Below are 13,859 nucleotides of genomic sequence, written 5' to 3'. Positions count from 1 at the left end.
GACACTATTCTCTGGAAGAAATACATTAAAACAGCCTCTCTTTTCAGCAAACGACAAGCCAGTATCCAGGACATACCATGGGCAGTGATGATCCATTTTTAGCACACATCTGCAAAGGGATAAAAAAGAAAAATTGAAGGTTTTTGTGTGGTACTTCAGTGCCAACTGCAGATCAACTGTGAAAGCCTCAGGTTCTTGAGATTCCTACATGACACAAACTCAGGGTGATGCAGTCTCTGGGCATTTTTTAAGGTAGGTATCATTTTAAGATGGAATATTTATTACTTTCTCAAGATCAACCAATGTCCTTGGTACTCTGCAAGATAATACAACATGAAAATGATTTCTGCTGTGTAAGCCCTATAATCTTCAGAAAACACCACAGGTAAAGGTCTGGAATATTAAACCAAATTAAATATATATATTAAAAAAAGTCAGATCATACTTTATTTTAACCTGCCCGGGTTAATCAGTGGATTTTCATTTACTGGCATTGCTTTCTAGCAATTTAACACTGATGCACTCGCAAGGTGTGGAAACCGCAAACACTTCAGGGCCACAGACAGAAATGTCATTGCTAGTGCTGTCACACACTGTCACTGCTCTGCAGACTGCAGCTGGCCCAGAGGTACAAGGGCACTTGTATGTGTAGAGGCCCAGCCCATTCACATAACTTAGTGCTGACTATTCACTTCGGTGACAAACCACCCAGTAACTCACATGGCACAAACAGTACAGTGGTGACAACGATCAGGCTTTATCAGCTGGCACCGATCACAGAACCGAATACCTGAAATTAGAAACGTATTAATACCGAGAAACAGAGCTGTTCTTTTCCCACATTAGTTAATATTCCCCTCATTTCCTAACCATTCATATTCTTTCCTCTATCATTTCAAAAGATCAGCGCATTTGCAGCTGATTTGTGCTGCCAGGTTGCAATCAGAGAAGCAAAGCTCATAATTCTTCTGGAGGCCTGCAAATGTGAAGAACAATCCTCACTGCAAAGCATACAACAGGTTCAAAGTGATAAAGCAGAACTGTACACTTCTCTCTGGCTTCTACATGTACTAAGACTTTACTACATTCCATTTGGATAATTGCCTGTACAGCAGTTCTTTACTTCAAAATTCTTTGGCTTGGCAACAGAAACGAATAGGGCAGCACCTCCAATATGAACACGGGTTTCTGTTAAGCTTTGAAAGGAGCAGAGTGTGCATTTAATCACCCAACAGGACCCAGAAATCTGCCCACAGAATTCTGTCCTGCAGCCCTTACCTGGACTCCACTGCAAGGAAAAACAACTGCCAATTTAGTCACTGTATTACTAAAGGCAGACAACACACGTAGGCGTTTGAATGGTAAATACCAAGGAGAACACATTGCTTCTCCAAGGCAGCACTTGGTGCTCCACTGCGCATGAACGGAAGCATTCAGGGCTTTTTGTTTTCCCAAACATAAAGCCTGAGAGAAAAGGCTTTACAATTAGTTACCCAAGAGTTACGCAGCACATGCAGCGGTGTCAGGAACACCCTGTATGTCAGCAGTGTCATGTGAAGTGCCAGCGCAGGCCGCTGCAGCCTGCGTGATCAGAGAACAGAGCCGCTGCTCCGCTCACCTCCGCTCCCCGTCCTCGTGTACACCGGCAGCTTCCTCGCGATTTCAGCCAGAATCTGCCTCTGCACCTCCGGCCTTTCTTCATTTTCGTAACGCTCTTGGTCAGCGTAGGACATGTGGTACTGGAAGGAGGAATGAGAGGAGCAGTTACCCATGGGCAGCAGAGAGAGGGTTTCAAACACAGGTGGATTTGGCAACATTTTCCCTCCCACTCCTCCTAAAGAGGTTAATTTAATGTGAAAAGGTTTTCAAGAAGATGAAGAGACAGTTAAGTGCTGGACAGCCAGAATACGATGTGATGCATCAGTAAGAAACAGGAAAGGGAAATTAAGCATCACCAAACAACATACTAGAAGTGCTACTACCGCTGCCTTAGATTACTATTTCTCATGAAGAACACTGCTAACCATGACAAGGTCACTTCAGGCACCTCCCTTGTGAGCAAGCACCTGTCTCCAGCCATAATTCTGTATTTCTAAAACTGGGATTACTTGTTTTGTCTAAATTTACATTCTTGTAATTAAGATGTGATTACAGGCAAGTACATCTGGAGTGCCACACAAACACCAGCTCCACTGCTCCAACACAGTGCTCTATCAGCATTTCAGAGGGAGGTAAAACTAAATGCAAAAAAATCCACCAATCTCAACATGAAAAAGTAACTAGTCAGTAGAAAAAGAACTGAAACAAACGTCTGCCTGTGCTCAAACCACTAACTCATACTCTTGTCCCAAAATAAGCCACCTGTGTTAGAAAACAACAGCAAACCCTTCACTACACTATTAATCATTAAACACTCTGAACACCATGAAGAGTGACAACCGAACTGAAGGTCCTTACTCAGGAGCTGCAGTAAGGCCAGCTGAGGGAAGGTGCTCAGGATTTGGCTTGCAACTTGGTAAATGCTTAGAGATCAATGACTATAAATATGTAAGTTAAATCATCATCAATCCTGTTATTCTCAATGTGAAAACTCCTACCAGCTCCTGAAACACCTGGAAAGGCAGCTTTAGAAGCCAACACTGTCCCTGATTTAAATCACGCTCTTCGGGGCATTACGGGATTCTCAGAACAGTAAGTTACTCAGTTTTATGGACAACTCCAGGTCACTTTCCATCTCTTTAGGAAATCCAACCAGTTGTTCAGATCAACTAGAACAACTGCTTCATTCTGCAGTGAATGACAAGTGCTTGGGCTCTTACCTTTTTACCTGGCTGCACCGGGAGAGTAAAAATAGACTTCCAGTATGTCCACACAAAGAGCACAAAGAGAATATGGAATATTATAAGATAGGCCACTAAAAAGAAACAAAAACAAAACAAACAACAAACAAAACAAAAACAGAAACAGAACAATGATTTCTTAAGCAAAAGTTTCATTCATGATGGGCATCATTCCAATCTTTCATAACAATGACCAAAAAATATAGAAGTTCTACAGCACTGACCAGTACTAGAACAGAGCTAAACCCTGTGGTGATGGGGCCAGTGGCATTTCAGAGCTCTGTGGCTGCAGTTAGGGGTCACCTACCTCACAAGCCTTCCCCTTCTCCACCTGATCTGAGTCCATGGGTAAGAATACAGCTGTAAGAGACTTCACTGGGAAAGACAGGATTCCTGCCTCCCAGGCACAAGCAAAGCCGAACTGGCTGCTGCTGAGCAGCATACAGGTTAATACTGCTATACTCCAGTGTCTCTAAATTTGGGGTTCAGTTGCTACTAAATGCACCTACAAGCACAGTTCTGTATCATTAGGGTATTGCCCACTCGTGCAGTGCATTCTTCACTACTTGAGAGCTGAGAAACGCTCCAGGACAGCTTTACATCACCAGAAAAATAATCACATCTCTTCTTAATCATCTTTTAGATTTACCACAGTCGATATCATAAAACAAACCAGGAAAACATCCCTCAAATTGAGCCAAATGGGTCTTGTGACTACTGAGGAAGAGCTGTAATCCATCAGACACAAGATTATCACATGAAACCCAGCGTGCATCAGAGTCACCTTATTTCAAAGTGCAGACTTTATTTCAAAGCCTTTGGCCATAAGCAGGCATACTGAAGTTTAGAAAGCCAAAGGACAGCAATCCTACAGCCACACAGACCATGTGATTATTCTCTCTTTAATACTCAACTCACTAAGACATTATCAAACAGCTACCACAGTTTTATTCAAACACCATTTAATGGCAATAACAACACAGTTCCCCACCCATTTCATTTAAGTTTCAAATTCTAGAAATGAAGATTAAAGTAACTACTACTAGTGGGAAGAGAAGTCTGAAATCCAAGCAACTTCTCAGGCAAGAGTGCCTGTGTGAAATGTAACTGGTAAGCTTTGAGACCTTCGAGAGAGATGGACGATGATCTGATACGCCTCAAGAAATGCAAGGGGTTGTGTGAACGACTTGTGATTCAATGGTAGTTCATTAGTGTGCTCTCAAGTTTGAGATGCTATCCCTATCCCACATGTAGGTGGAGCTCAGTCATTCCTAAATCAATATGCAAGGAGATAAATCCTGCAAAAGGTTTAATTTTGTTCATAAAGCAACACAGCAGCATGTCAGAGGAAGCTGACCTGGAGATGCACTGATAGATTAGGCAGCTAATAACTTCCTTCTGCTGAGCAATCATTAATAGCATGCTTCCTACAGTTCCTCTGTAGCAGTTTCAACTATTAGGACAGCTCTATAGTGGAAAGAGAATTTACCTGACGCAGCAATGTGGCATTGCTGGTGGTGCATGGGTGTACACAGACATACATAGCTTTTCCTGAAAAAGGGATCAAGGCCTTTTTGAGTTCTTCTCTTATACCGAGACTAAACTGGGGCATTTCAAATACACCCAGAAGTTACAGCATGTCTGACAGTGCATGCTGTGTGCTGCATGAGTGTGAAATTACAGGAAGGAAACACTGAAAGGGTATGTAGGTATAAAAGAAATTGACAGAAAGTGCTTTTGCTGTTTTACCTGGAACATTTGTGAATCTTTTTACCCAAGCACTGAATGTCAGCAGTAAACTGAATGAACATACCTTTTTCTACTGGGTTGCTCAGAGTCACTGTAAGAGAAAAAACCCACATGTAAACAGAGCAAAGAGGATTCCCACAAAAGCCTGTGACAAGTAAATAACATTTCTATCTGAAATACAGCCATTTCGAGGAACAAACCCTTCAAATTCAACAGACAAGAAGAAAGCCCAAAGTTTAGCACCAAATAAAAAGCATCTGTTACAATTCCTCTGCCCATGCAAATGACACCCACAAGATGTTCCGTAACTGCTGCTTATGATGTATTTTGCCTTGTTACAAAATAGATTTTCTTCTATTTGTACACTGGAAATAAGACAAAGACAATCCACTGTGGCACCATTACCAGGGCTCCTCTAGCAACTGTCTCTGTGCATGTACTTACAAGCACATACCTGTAGCTTGATCCTCCGCAGCAGCAGTGCCCCGATGCATTTCTGCATCAGCATAAATTACAAAGGCTCTTAGTCAGCAACAAAGGATCCACTCTAATAACTCCATTAGTTTTACACTTCCTACTAATGGAGTTTTTACAACCCCTCCCAACTTTACCGTAATCATAGGAACAGTCCCTACTAACAGAACCACTTAGAGCAACCCCAAAGGATACATTGCTCAGCTTGCTGCTACTGATTATTTTAAAAGCCACCCCTTATTCTAAAAGCCATCATGCGGGTTTAACTGACAACAAAAAGACATCTTGAACTGAAAATGGAGCAGTTCTGTGGTTTCTTGACAGAATACTGCTTGGAAGACAAAGACTGTTCTCAGGATGGGAGCCCCTTATATCAAGCCTTGAATGTAACGGTTGTAACTGAACCAGAGGCAGAGTCATCTGACAAAAATAAGACTTAAAAGATGTGTGAGACTGCACACAGCAGTGGTGACCCCACCAGCAGCTCTGTGAGGCTGCACAGCCTTTCACTTCCAGTGTACAGCCAGTGCCTGGGAGGAGACTTTGTTCTTTAAGACTTTATCGCCTTACTTGAACAACAAGCTTGGAAAATGTAAATCAGAGCAGGACCCAAGCGGCCCTGCTCTTGCTAATGAAATTAGCTTTTCTTTTAACCCTGCTAACAAACCGTTTTGCTCTGCGACTTCTAAGATACACAACAACGCATGTGAAAAGAGAGACCGAACATTTGCCATGTCTCTGCACGCTCAACTTCAGATGGAGGCTGTTAGGAAGCATTTAGATTTCCTTCGGTTTGCTGCAAATCAAACTGTGAAGAGTACAACAACTCTTCACAAACATTGCCTGGTCCCCTCCTGAAGTACATGTCACCCTTGCAGCATGGCCTTTCCAAGGATTTTACATGAGAAAAGAGCAAACCCCTAAACAGAGAGTATACAAAAGGTTTTACTGCAGGACTCTGGGTCATGGTTTCTCACTGTGGCAGCAACCACCAACCAGATGTAAAATCACAGCCTCCTCTGGAGTGTCGCTTGCTGACCATACCACTCAAAGTTCAAACCCCACTATCTCCAGGACTTCACTTCCACAGTACTCTCAGGCCTCAGCAGCCTGCACAACTGAAGATGAAAATCAAGAATCCAAACACAATCTATTTACGCCCTTGCAACGGGAATATGCAATGAACTGGCAAAACACAATAGAAACCTGTAACAAAGGAAGCCAATACAAGGAAGCCTTCCCATGCTAGAAATGTGAAAGAGAGAGAATGTCCTCAGAGATAGTTTTTAAGTAACTGTGTGGGGACAGTGTTCCCTCAGGAGAATGGATAACTGGCACATAAACTCTGAAAATCCTGAAAGATACAGCAAGGCCATGAGAGGCCCAAGGAAGCCTAAACAAGCAAGATAAGAAGCAGCTGGATTTCACCGAGTTAATGAGAACTGTGGACTGTTGGCAAGCTTTCGAGGTCAAGTTCCCACACCTGTGCTTAACCAACTATATGCTAGTTGCAAAGGGTCTTCAGGACATGCATCCAATCATAATATGCCAAATCACTGTAAGTGCGTGTAAGAAATAGCATTTAAGGGGTTACGGCTTTGTAATAAACGGCTTTTGTCTGATCATATTGATCTCTGACTGAGTCCGTATAACTGCATATGCCAAGAGTTACTGTTCAAAGCCTAAAATAACGTCGTCATTTCACTTCTGTGCAGAAAACCTCCTCCAGACGCAAAGAAAATGCACGAGAGAGAAAGATGGGGCAAAGAAACAGACGGGTGTGGGCAAGAGAGTGATTCTGAGCTGTGATTCCAGGCAGGGAGATGAGCTCCTGCCAGCTCAAGCAGCGCTTACAGAACAACACAGGCCCAAACCACACGCTCAGCTGAGTCTTTTCTGACAGGTACACTGAGACTTGGAGTTAGCAGGTGTTAAATGTTACTGCACTCGCACAGCACTGCAAACAGAGCACAAAAGACTGGCAGCAGCTCAGGAACATACCCTCTGCTTCTGTCACATGTTCTGACAGCTACGTGCACCTTGGAGTTATCATTCCATGTGAATTACTGGAAGAAACCACCCAAGTTCATGCAGATGAAACCTCAAGTCCAAAGTCAAGCCAGGAAACCAATGTGAGCTGCAGAACAGCCCTGCTGCAGCTCTGGCACTGGCGAGCATGGGAGGGGTGTGGGTGGTACCCACAGGTGCAGCCAGTGAGGGCCACCGAGGCTAATTAATGCAGATTAGCCCCATGTGCGAGGTGAGCAGCCTTGGGGCCAACAGCCAGAGCTCAGCACCACCTACCCGGGAAATGGGCAAGGAAAAGGGATTTTAAATTGAGACTAAAAGCCCAGATGATGGTTAAGGGCCCTTTCAACCCAAGCTACTCTGTGATCCCATAACACAGCTCACAACCTCAGAGATGGAATAAAATGTCATGAAATATTTGGGAGGTTTGCCTAGCTGCCAATTAAAACAGATCAAAGAAGATGCACTGCATTTTAGTCCCCATTAAGAAACAACAGGTCTCACTGCACTGGCAACCCTAACAAAGCCTGATTTAAACTTGCTGCGCAGCACCAGAGACCAGCTCTTTCATAGCAACCTCTCAAACTGCCTGGAGAGCTCTGTCTTCCTGTCTCTAGCTTACCCTGTCCTGAGGAGGAAGAGCACCACGCTCCTCCTCACCACTGCAAAAGTCCAAGCTACCAGCAGCTGTCCTCTCCACCTCCACCAGACCTTGCAGCCCTTTATTCTAGTAACAGGTTTCTGCACGCACATTACACCAGAATATGACAAACACAAGAAAGTTTGTCCCTGCTATACAATTAAATTGTTCAACTATGCAATTGCTAGCCTGTACCAAAACCTTCCCTTCTAAAGTTCAGTGGTTTTCACACTGCTGTACGAGGTTCTTTGACTCGGGACTGTGATTTAGCACAGCCTCTTTATTTCCTTTTCCGAACACGACAAAGTGACTTCAGCTCTGGGAATACACTGATTTTTGTTACTGATTAAACCAAAAATCACATCACGCGGCAACAACAGGGACGGTCACTGTGGTATAAGCCTCCCAGTCTTCACGAACGTCACTTCCCCCGGCTGACATGAGAACACACAATACATGGACTCATGACTAAGGAACCCACAGACCTGTCCAGCCCTGCCAGGATATAAATCCTATGGAAAGCCAAGGCAGCACACTATAGAAACCCCACTAAGTAATCCCACAATGGCCTTGATCTGTTTCAAGGCGTGTTTCCTCCCACCCACGCCATCACCTCATTACCACCCAACCAGGGTCACGTATAATAGAATCCCAGCCTGGTTTGTGTTGGCAGGGACCTTAAAGCTCATCCAGTTCCAACCCCTGCCACAGGCAGGGACCCCTTCCACTAGAGCAGCTTGCTCCAAGCCCCTGTGTCCAACCTGGCCTCGGTGTATCTCAGCGCGGACACTGCTCCCACCTCCGGACACTCGCCCTTACCACAGGCCAGGGGCAGCGGGGCTCTGTCGTGCTCCGGACCCGCTTCAGCACCGTCCGGCCCCGGGGAAGGACAGGGCCCCGCTGCCCCCGGCCCAATCCCGGCCTCACGCACGCACCCTCCCCGTCCCGCCGAGCGCTCACCCAGGCACAGCTCGCAGACATAGGCGTAATAGGACCAGAGCACGACGAGGGCGATGATGAGGACGGGCAGCCAGGCGAAGGCGCGCTGGCAGCACCGCAGCCCCCGCGACACAGCCATCTTCCACCGCGGCGGGGCCGCATCGGCCGTCGGCGGCTCGGGCTGAGCGGGGAGCGGGACGCTCGGCGCTCGGTTGAGCAGCCTGGAGGCCAGCGGTGGCGCTGGATTGGGTGCGGCGCGGCGCTTCGGCGCCCCCTGGCGGGGCGAGGAGGGGCGGGGCAGTGCCTCCCGGTTCGTCCCGGTTGAAGTTGATGTGCGCGGTGTGCGGTGCTCTGAGTTCCGTGGCACGCCGCGGTAAGGTGTTCCCTTCCCAGCTGGAAACACACCGGCCCTTCCTTCCACAGTAGCAACCCTGTGGTGTTTCACGTGTCTGATGGCTCTGATGTCCTTCCTCTGACTGCTGAATCTTTGATCATCATCATCGGATCCCAGGTTGGAGGGACCCCAAGGATCATCTGCTCCAACCTCTCTCGGCACAGCATGAGATCTGTCCCTGTTCATGGGCAGGGGATTTGGAACTAGATGATCTTAAAGTCCTTTTCAACCCAAACCACTCTATGGTTCTATGATCTAGACTAAATGTCCCAGCACCATGTCTCTCTACAGCTACCTGAAAGGAAGATGGAGCAAAGAGGTGGCTGGTCTCTTCTCCCAAGTAACAAATGATAGGACAAGAGGAAACGGCCTCAAGCTGCACCAGGGGAGGTTTAGATTGGATATTTGGACAAATTTCTTCACCAAGAGAATAATCAGGCATTGGAACGGGCTGCCCAGCGCAGTGGTGGAATCACCACCCCTGGAAGTGTTCACACACTGTATAGATGAGATGGTTTAGTGGTGGCCTTGGCAGTGCTGAGAGAATGGTTGGACTTGATCGTAAAGGTCTGTTCCAACCTGGCTGATTCTGTGGTTCTGTGTCCAGCTGGATCTTAAAAGTGTCCAACTTTGGGGAACCCACCAATACCCTGGGGAGATTATTCCAATGAATATTTGTTCTCATTGTGGACAATTCTCCTCTGTGTCCAGTCAGAATCTCCCCAGGAGTAACTTTCACCCATCACCCCTCATCTTTTCCATGTGAATCACTGTAAAAAAGAGTCTCCATCTTTGCAGCCACCCTTTGAAATCTGGAACATGGGGATAAGGTCTTCCCTGAGCCTTCTTTTCTTCTGGCTGAACAAGCCCAGCTCTATCTCAGCCTTTCCTCACACAATGGCCTTCTCAGTCCTTGGATCATCTTTGTGGTCCTTCTCTGCACCTTCTCCAGCCTCTTCACATCTTTTTTGCACAGTAGGGACCCAAACTAAACACAGTATTCCAGGTGTGGCCAGAGAAGGACCAAGTGGGATGATGATTTCTTTATCTCTGCTGGTGATGCCCTTGATGTTCCCCAGCAACCTGTTGGCTTTCTTTGCTGCAGCAGCTCCCTGCTCTCTCCTATTGAGCTTGTGTCCATCAGGACCCCAGGTGCCCCTCCACAGAGCTGCTCTCAGCTGGGTAGATCCCAGCCTGGGCTGTACTATTAGATTATGTGTGCAGGACCTGACACTTACTACATTTTGTACCAAAAGCTCTTTTTATCAGTAATCATACAATTTTGTACCTTGTTCTGTAAAGCTTATCTTGCTTCTCCTGGAGGATGATCCTGTCCTTCTGTTCTGACACTACCAGCTTCGTGTTGCTCTCAAAGTTCCTAAGCATAAACCTTGGTTACTAGTGATGCACATGGGAACATCAGACTCGACAATCTGTGAAAGGAAAGGAGCATCCCCTCCAACAACCCAGTAACATAGCAGTTAATGTAAAAAAGGAAGAAAAAAGACCATGCCACCCACCCAGTCTGCTCCACAACCCCCTTGGAATTCCTGTAGGAATCCCCCTCATTTCCACATTCAGTGATGTGTTTTGAGTTAAGGCTTCAGTTAATTAAATCCACTACATTGCCTCTGTTAAGGAAATTAGTTTTCTAATCAAGAGAGTGTCTTATCTAACAGATTGCACTTGTGATAAAGCCCTGGTGTAATTCACCACTTTCAGTCACTCCCTTTGTTCATCAGGTTTTTCCCCCTCAGAAAACTTCCCTCATTGTTGGTATCAAACTTGCAGGCTGTGCTGCCTCTAGCAACCTTCTCTTTGAGGACAGGTACCACATTTGCCATTCTCCTCCTCAGACCGCACTTGCTAATTCCATATTCAGTTCTTCCAATACTTTAAGTAGAGATGATCTCCAACTCCTGATTTGTTCAGTAATGAGGTGATGTATCTTAACCTCTCCTCTGCCCTGCCCACAGTTTATATGGTCACTATTCTCTCCTTTGGGCTACTAAACTTCTTTAATACAAACCCTCAACTTTTTGGCACTTGTTTTAGTTTTCTGTGTGTGGGACAGTTTAACCATATGTTGGCCTGAGCTGTGTGTAACCCTAAACATGAAACCTCAGACAGCAAATTAGATTGTGAAATCCACAGTCTACATACATATAATTCACAGTCTTTATATATATATATTTGCCAGAAAGAGATATGCTCCCTCTGGGGCACTGAGGGAGAGGATTCAGGACACGTACACTCAATACTTTGAGGCTTTGGAAGAGCAAGAATTCCTTGCTTTCTCCTCCTTCCCACACTGCATAGACCTGGGAAACCAACATTTTTACCTGCAGTATGTTATGTTTTACAAACATCACTACAGGAACCAAGTCAGAGAATCTCCTCTTCCAGAACCTCAGATCTGCTCATCGTATAGATGGGATGTGGCACATCCATGATGCACAGTTCCTGTGTGTGTGTATATAAAGCTGGAAGGCAACCTCCCTGTCAGGCAGCCATGGAGCTCCGCAGAAGTGAGCAGCTGTTTTCACATAATGCCTCTGTCAATAAAGTTAAGATGTTTTTGTTCAACAGCCAGTTTAATGTGTTCAAAGATCCACATGGATTATCTTCAAACCTCTTTTGTTTCATGGGCTTCCAGGGGAGACTTAGTCATATAAACATGAGCTCATCTGAGGTAAGAGATTCCCAAGTACAGCTCTTTAAAACAACAAGAATCATGCAACCTTGAAATCTTGTGATTCTTATAGGGTATTTTTTGCACTTGTGGTTCAAGTGTGAGCTCCCCATTTGAAACTGCCAGATGGAGTCAGAACTGGTATAAAGCACTTTGTGCCCTTTTCAGACATCAGCACTACAGATGTTATTCCAAAGAAATGTTGAATCTAAAGTTGAACTTGAGCCCATTCTACAAAGTGAAGTCCTCTCTGGATGTGCAGCCTCACTGGGATCCACAGCAACGACAGCAGTTGCAAGTAGCCTGATTCAAGAGGGTGGTTTAGGAAGCAGTGGGATTATCCTAAGTGATATCTGTACCTTTGAGTTTCATTCTGCCATTTGCAGTTTCCTGCTAATGCACATCACACACAACTCTTGAAACAAAGCAGCAAACTTCAGCAGAGTCCAGAAAGCTGCGATTTCACCCATACGTGGGACCAGACTGTTTAAAAGGACTAAGGCTGCAGCTCTAAGGAAGGCAAGTAAGAAAACCAAGCACTTGCAGCTTCAGGGTGATTTAAACAAGGCTCATGCTCATAGGCTTTTTATCAAACCCCAACTCTTTGGATGCTCAAAGAGAAGAAGATGGTGGTGGCTTCCAGTGCCACAGAGACTGGGCATCAGTAAGCACATCATACTAACAGCTGTAGTCTGAAGGCTAGAGTAAGACTGACACCAGCTAAGATGGCACTGGCTCACTGGACCAAAGAAATAGCTAAAAATCATCAGGAAACAAGATAAGCTCAGGAAACAAATGCCAGTTTTGACACTTTACCTATTGCAGAAAACCCCAAAGGACCATGTGTGCCACTTTCACCAAAATGCTGTCTTTCATATGAGAAAAAGCTCTTTAAAAATGACACATGGTAGGAAATGCTTCTTTGTATTGTCCTGTAAAAACCACACAAGTGGAAAATGCCGCTTGTATTTCCCGTGCTGAACATGAAACCGTGCACAGATCACAGTGTGCATTTCACAATCACATTCTAATCCAGAAAATCAAAGCTGTGCAAGCTACTTTCCCCACTGTTCATTTCAAAATCTTGCTTAAGCTTGTAATACATGCAAGCCCTGAAGGTGTGTGGAAAGATAGCTACAAAGCAGTCGTCAACAGTAATGAGCCAAACCTTGTGAAGATGGAACTTTCAAACTGCTTTTAACCTAGTGTGTGTAAAATAAAGGTGTAGCCTTCTTTAATTGTCAGATCTATTTATATCTGGGTAGGTTACACATGGGTTTGCTTATCAGTGACACAGATTGGCAAAGAAATGTGATAATCCATGATCTAAAAAGGGAACCAAAGCCAACCTTGACTGGTGGCTGAGAGCCTTTTTTGATCTGAAAAAGGCTTGTGGGCCTCAAGGCTGGCCTGTTTTGTCATTTATTGTAGGAAAACACAGCACCCCTCCCTACCTTGATCCTATGTTGACAGGACTATCACATACCATACTTGTAGGTAAGTAGATAACACATCACAACACATGCTAAACCTAATCATATCAGATTTGGGCTTTGTATCAAAAACGCTGCGCCCCAGCTCATGCAGAGGAGTTAGAACAAGCTTTTCCAGAAAAATGGAAATTAGACAGCTGATTGATTGCAGAGGAAAATAAGAGAGCTGGTTCAGAGGGTGGCCATGCAGAGCTCTAACTACTGATTAACACCTTGGCCATCATATAGATCGTTGCGTGTTAATACAGCATGAACTTTTCAGTGTCAGCTCTTGCTGTAGCTGGAGTTTTCCAGTAGCCTTCACGGCTAGTTTCAAACAGGCTGGGATTCAGCAGTTTTCTCTGTTTGCTGTTGTATCAGAGGGTCCAAAGGACTAATGAGCCAAAGAGGATTAGGGAATACTTTTAAGAGCTAGATGCCACTGATCATCTTCAGACTTCACAAAAGATCCTTTTATTTTTACTGGTGACATCTCAGAGAGAGTCATGTTTTATAACAGCTTTTCCTTCTTTGCCCCATTTTCCCAGCTATGTACTGGGAGATGGTGAAGCATAATGAGGCTTCACTGGTACTAACCTATGAGCAAGCTGTATCTTGTTACATTAAGGAC

The 13,859-nt window shown here is 45.1% G+C and overlaps 1 protein-coding gene across 2 annotated transcripts in view; it reads right to left on the bottom strand.

Annotated features, from left to right (window-relative positions):
- ZDHHC15 (zinc finger DHHC-type palmitoyltransferase 15) overlaps window positions 1-13,859 on the bottom strand; it is a 97,612-nt gene that overhangs the window by 6,095 nt on the left and 77,658 nt on the right. Inside the window, exons 1-6 of one of the 2 annotated variants that reach the window (XM_057400502.1) lie at window positions 8,692-8,887; window positions 4,654-4,680; window positions 2,820-2,914; window positions 1,619-1,739; window positions 721-790; window positions 77-109 (exon numbers count right to left, since the gene is read on the bottom strand). In XM_057400502.1, coding sequence (XP_057256485.1) covers window positions 77-109; window positions 721-790; window positions 1,619-1,739; window positions 2,820-2,914; window positions 4,654-4,680; window positions 8,692-8,809 — 464 coding nt within the window. In that variant the 5' untranslated portion in view covers window positions 8,810-8,887. Of the gene's footprint in view, window positions 1-76; window positions 110-720; window positions 791-1,618; window positions 1,740-2,819; window positions 2,915-4,653; window positions 4,681-8,691; window positions 8,888-13,859 lie in introns of those variants that run through there. The other variant, XM_057400510.1, reaches the window with a different exon arrangement.

The sequence above is a fragment of the Pezoporus wallicus genome, unplaced genomic scaffold, assembly GCF_028554395.1.
Source record: "Pezoporus wallicus isolate ANWC-B61680 ecotype Strahan unplaced genomic scaffold, APGP_CSIRO_Pwel_v1 contig_8803, whole genome shotgun sequence".
Classification (NCBI taxonomy): domain Eukaryota; kingdom Metazoa; phylum Chordata; class Aves; order Psittaciformes; family Psittacidae; genus Pezoporus; species Pezoporus wallicus.
The sequence above is the reverse complement of the archived record's forward strand: the minus strand, read 5'-3'. Positions and strand labels throughout refer to the sequence as shown.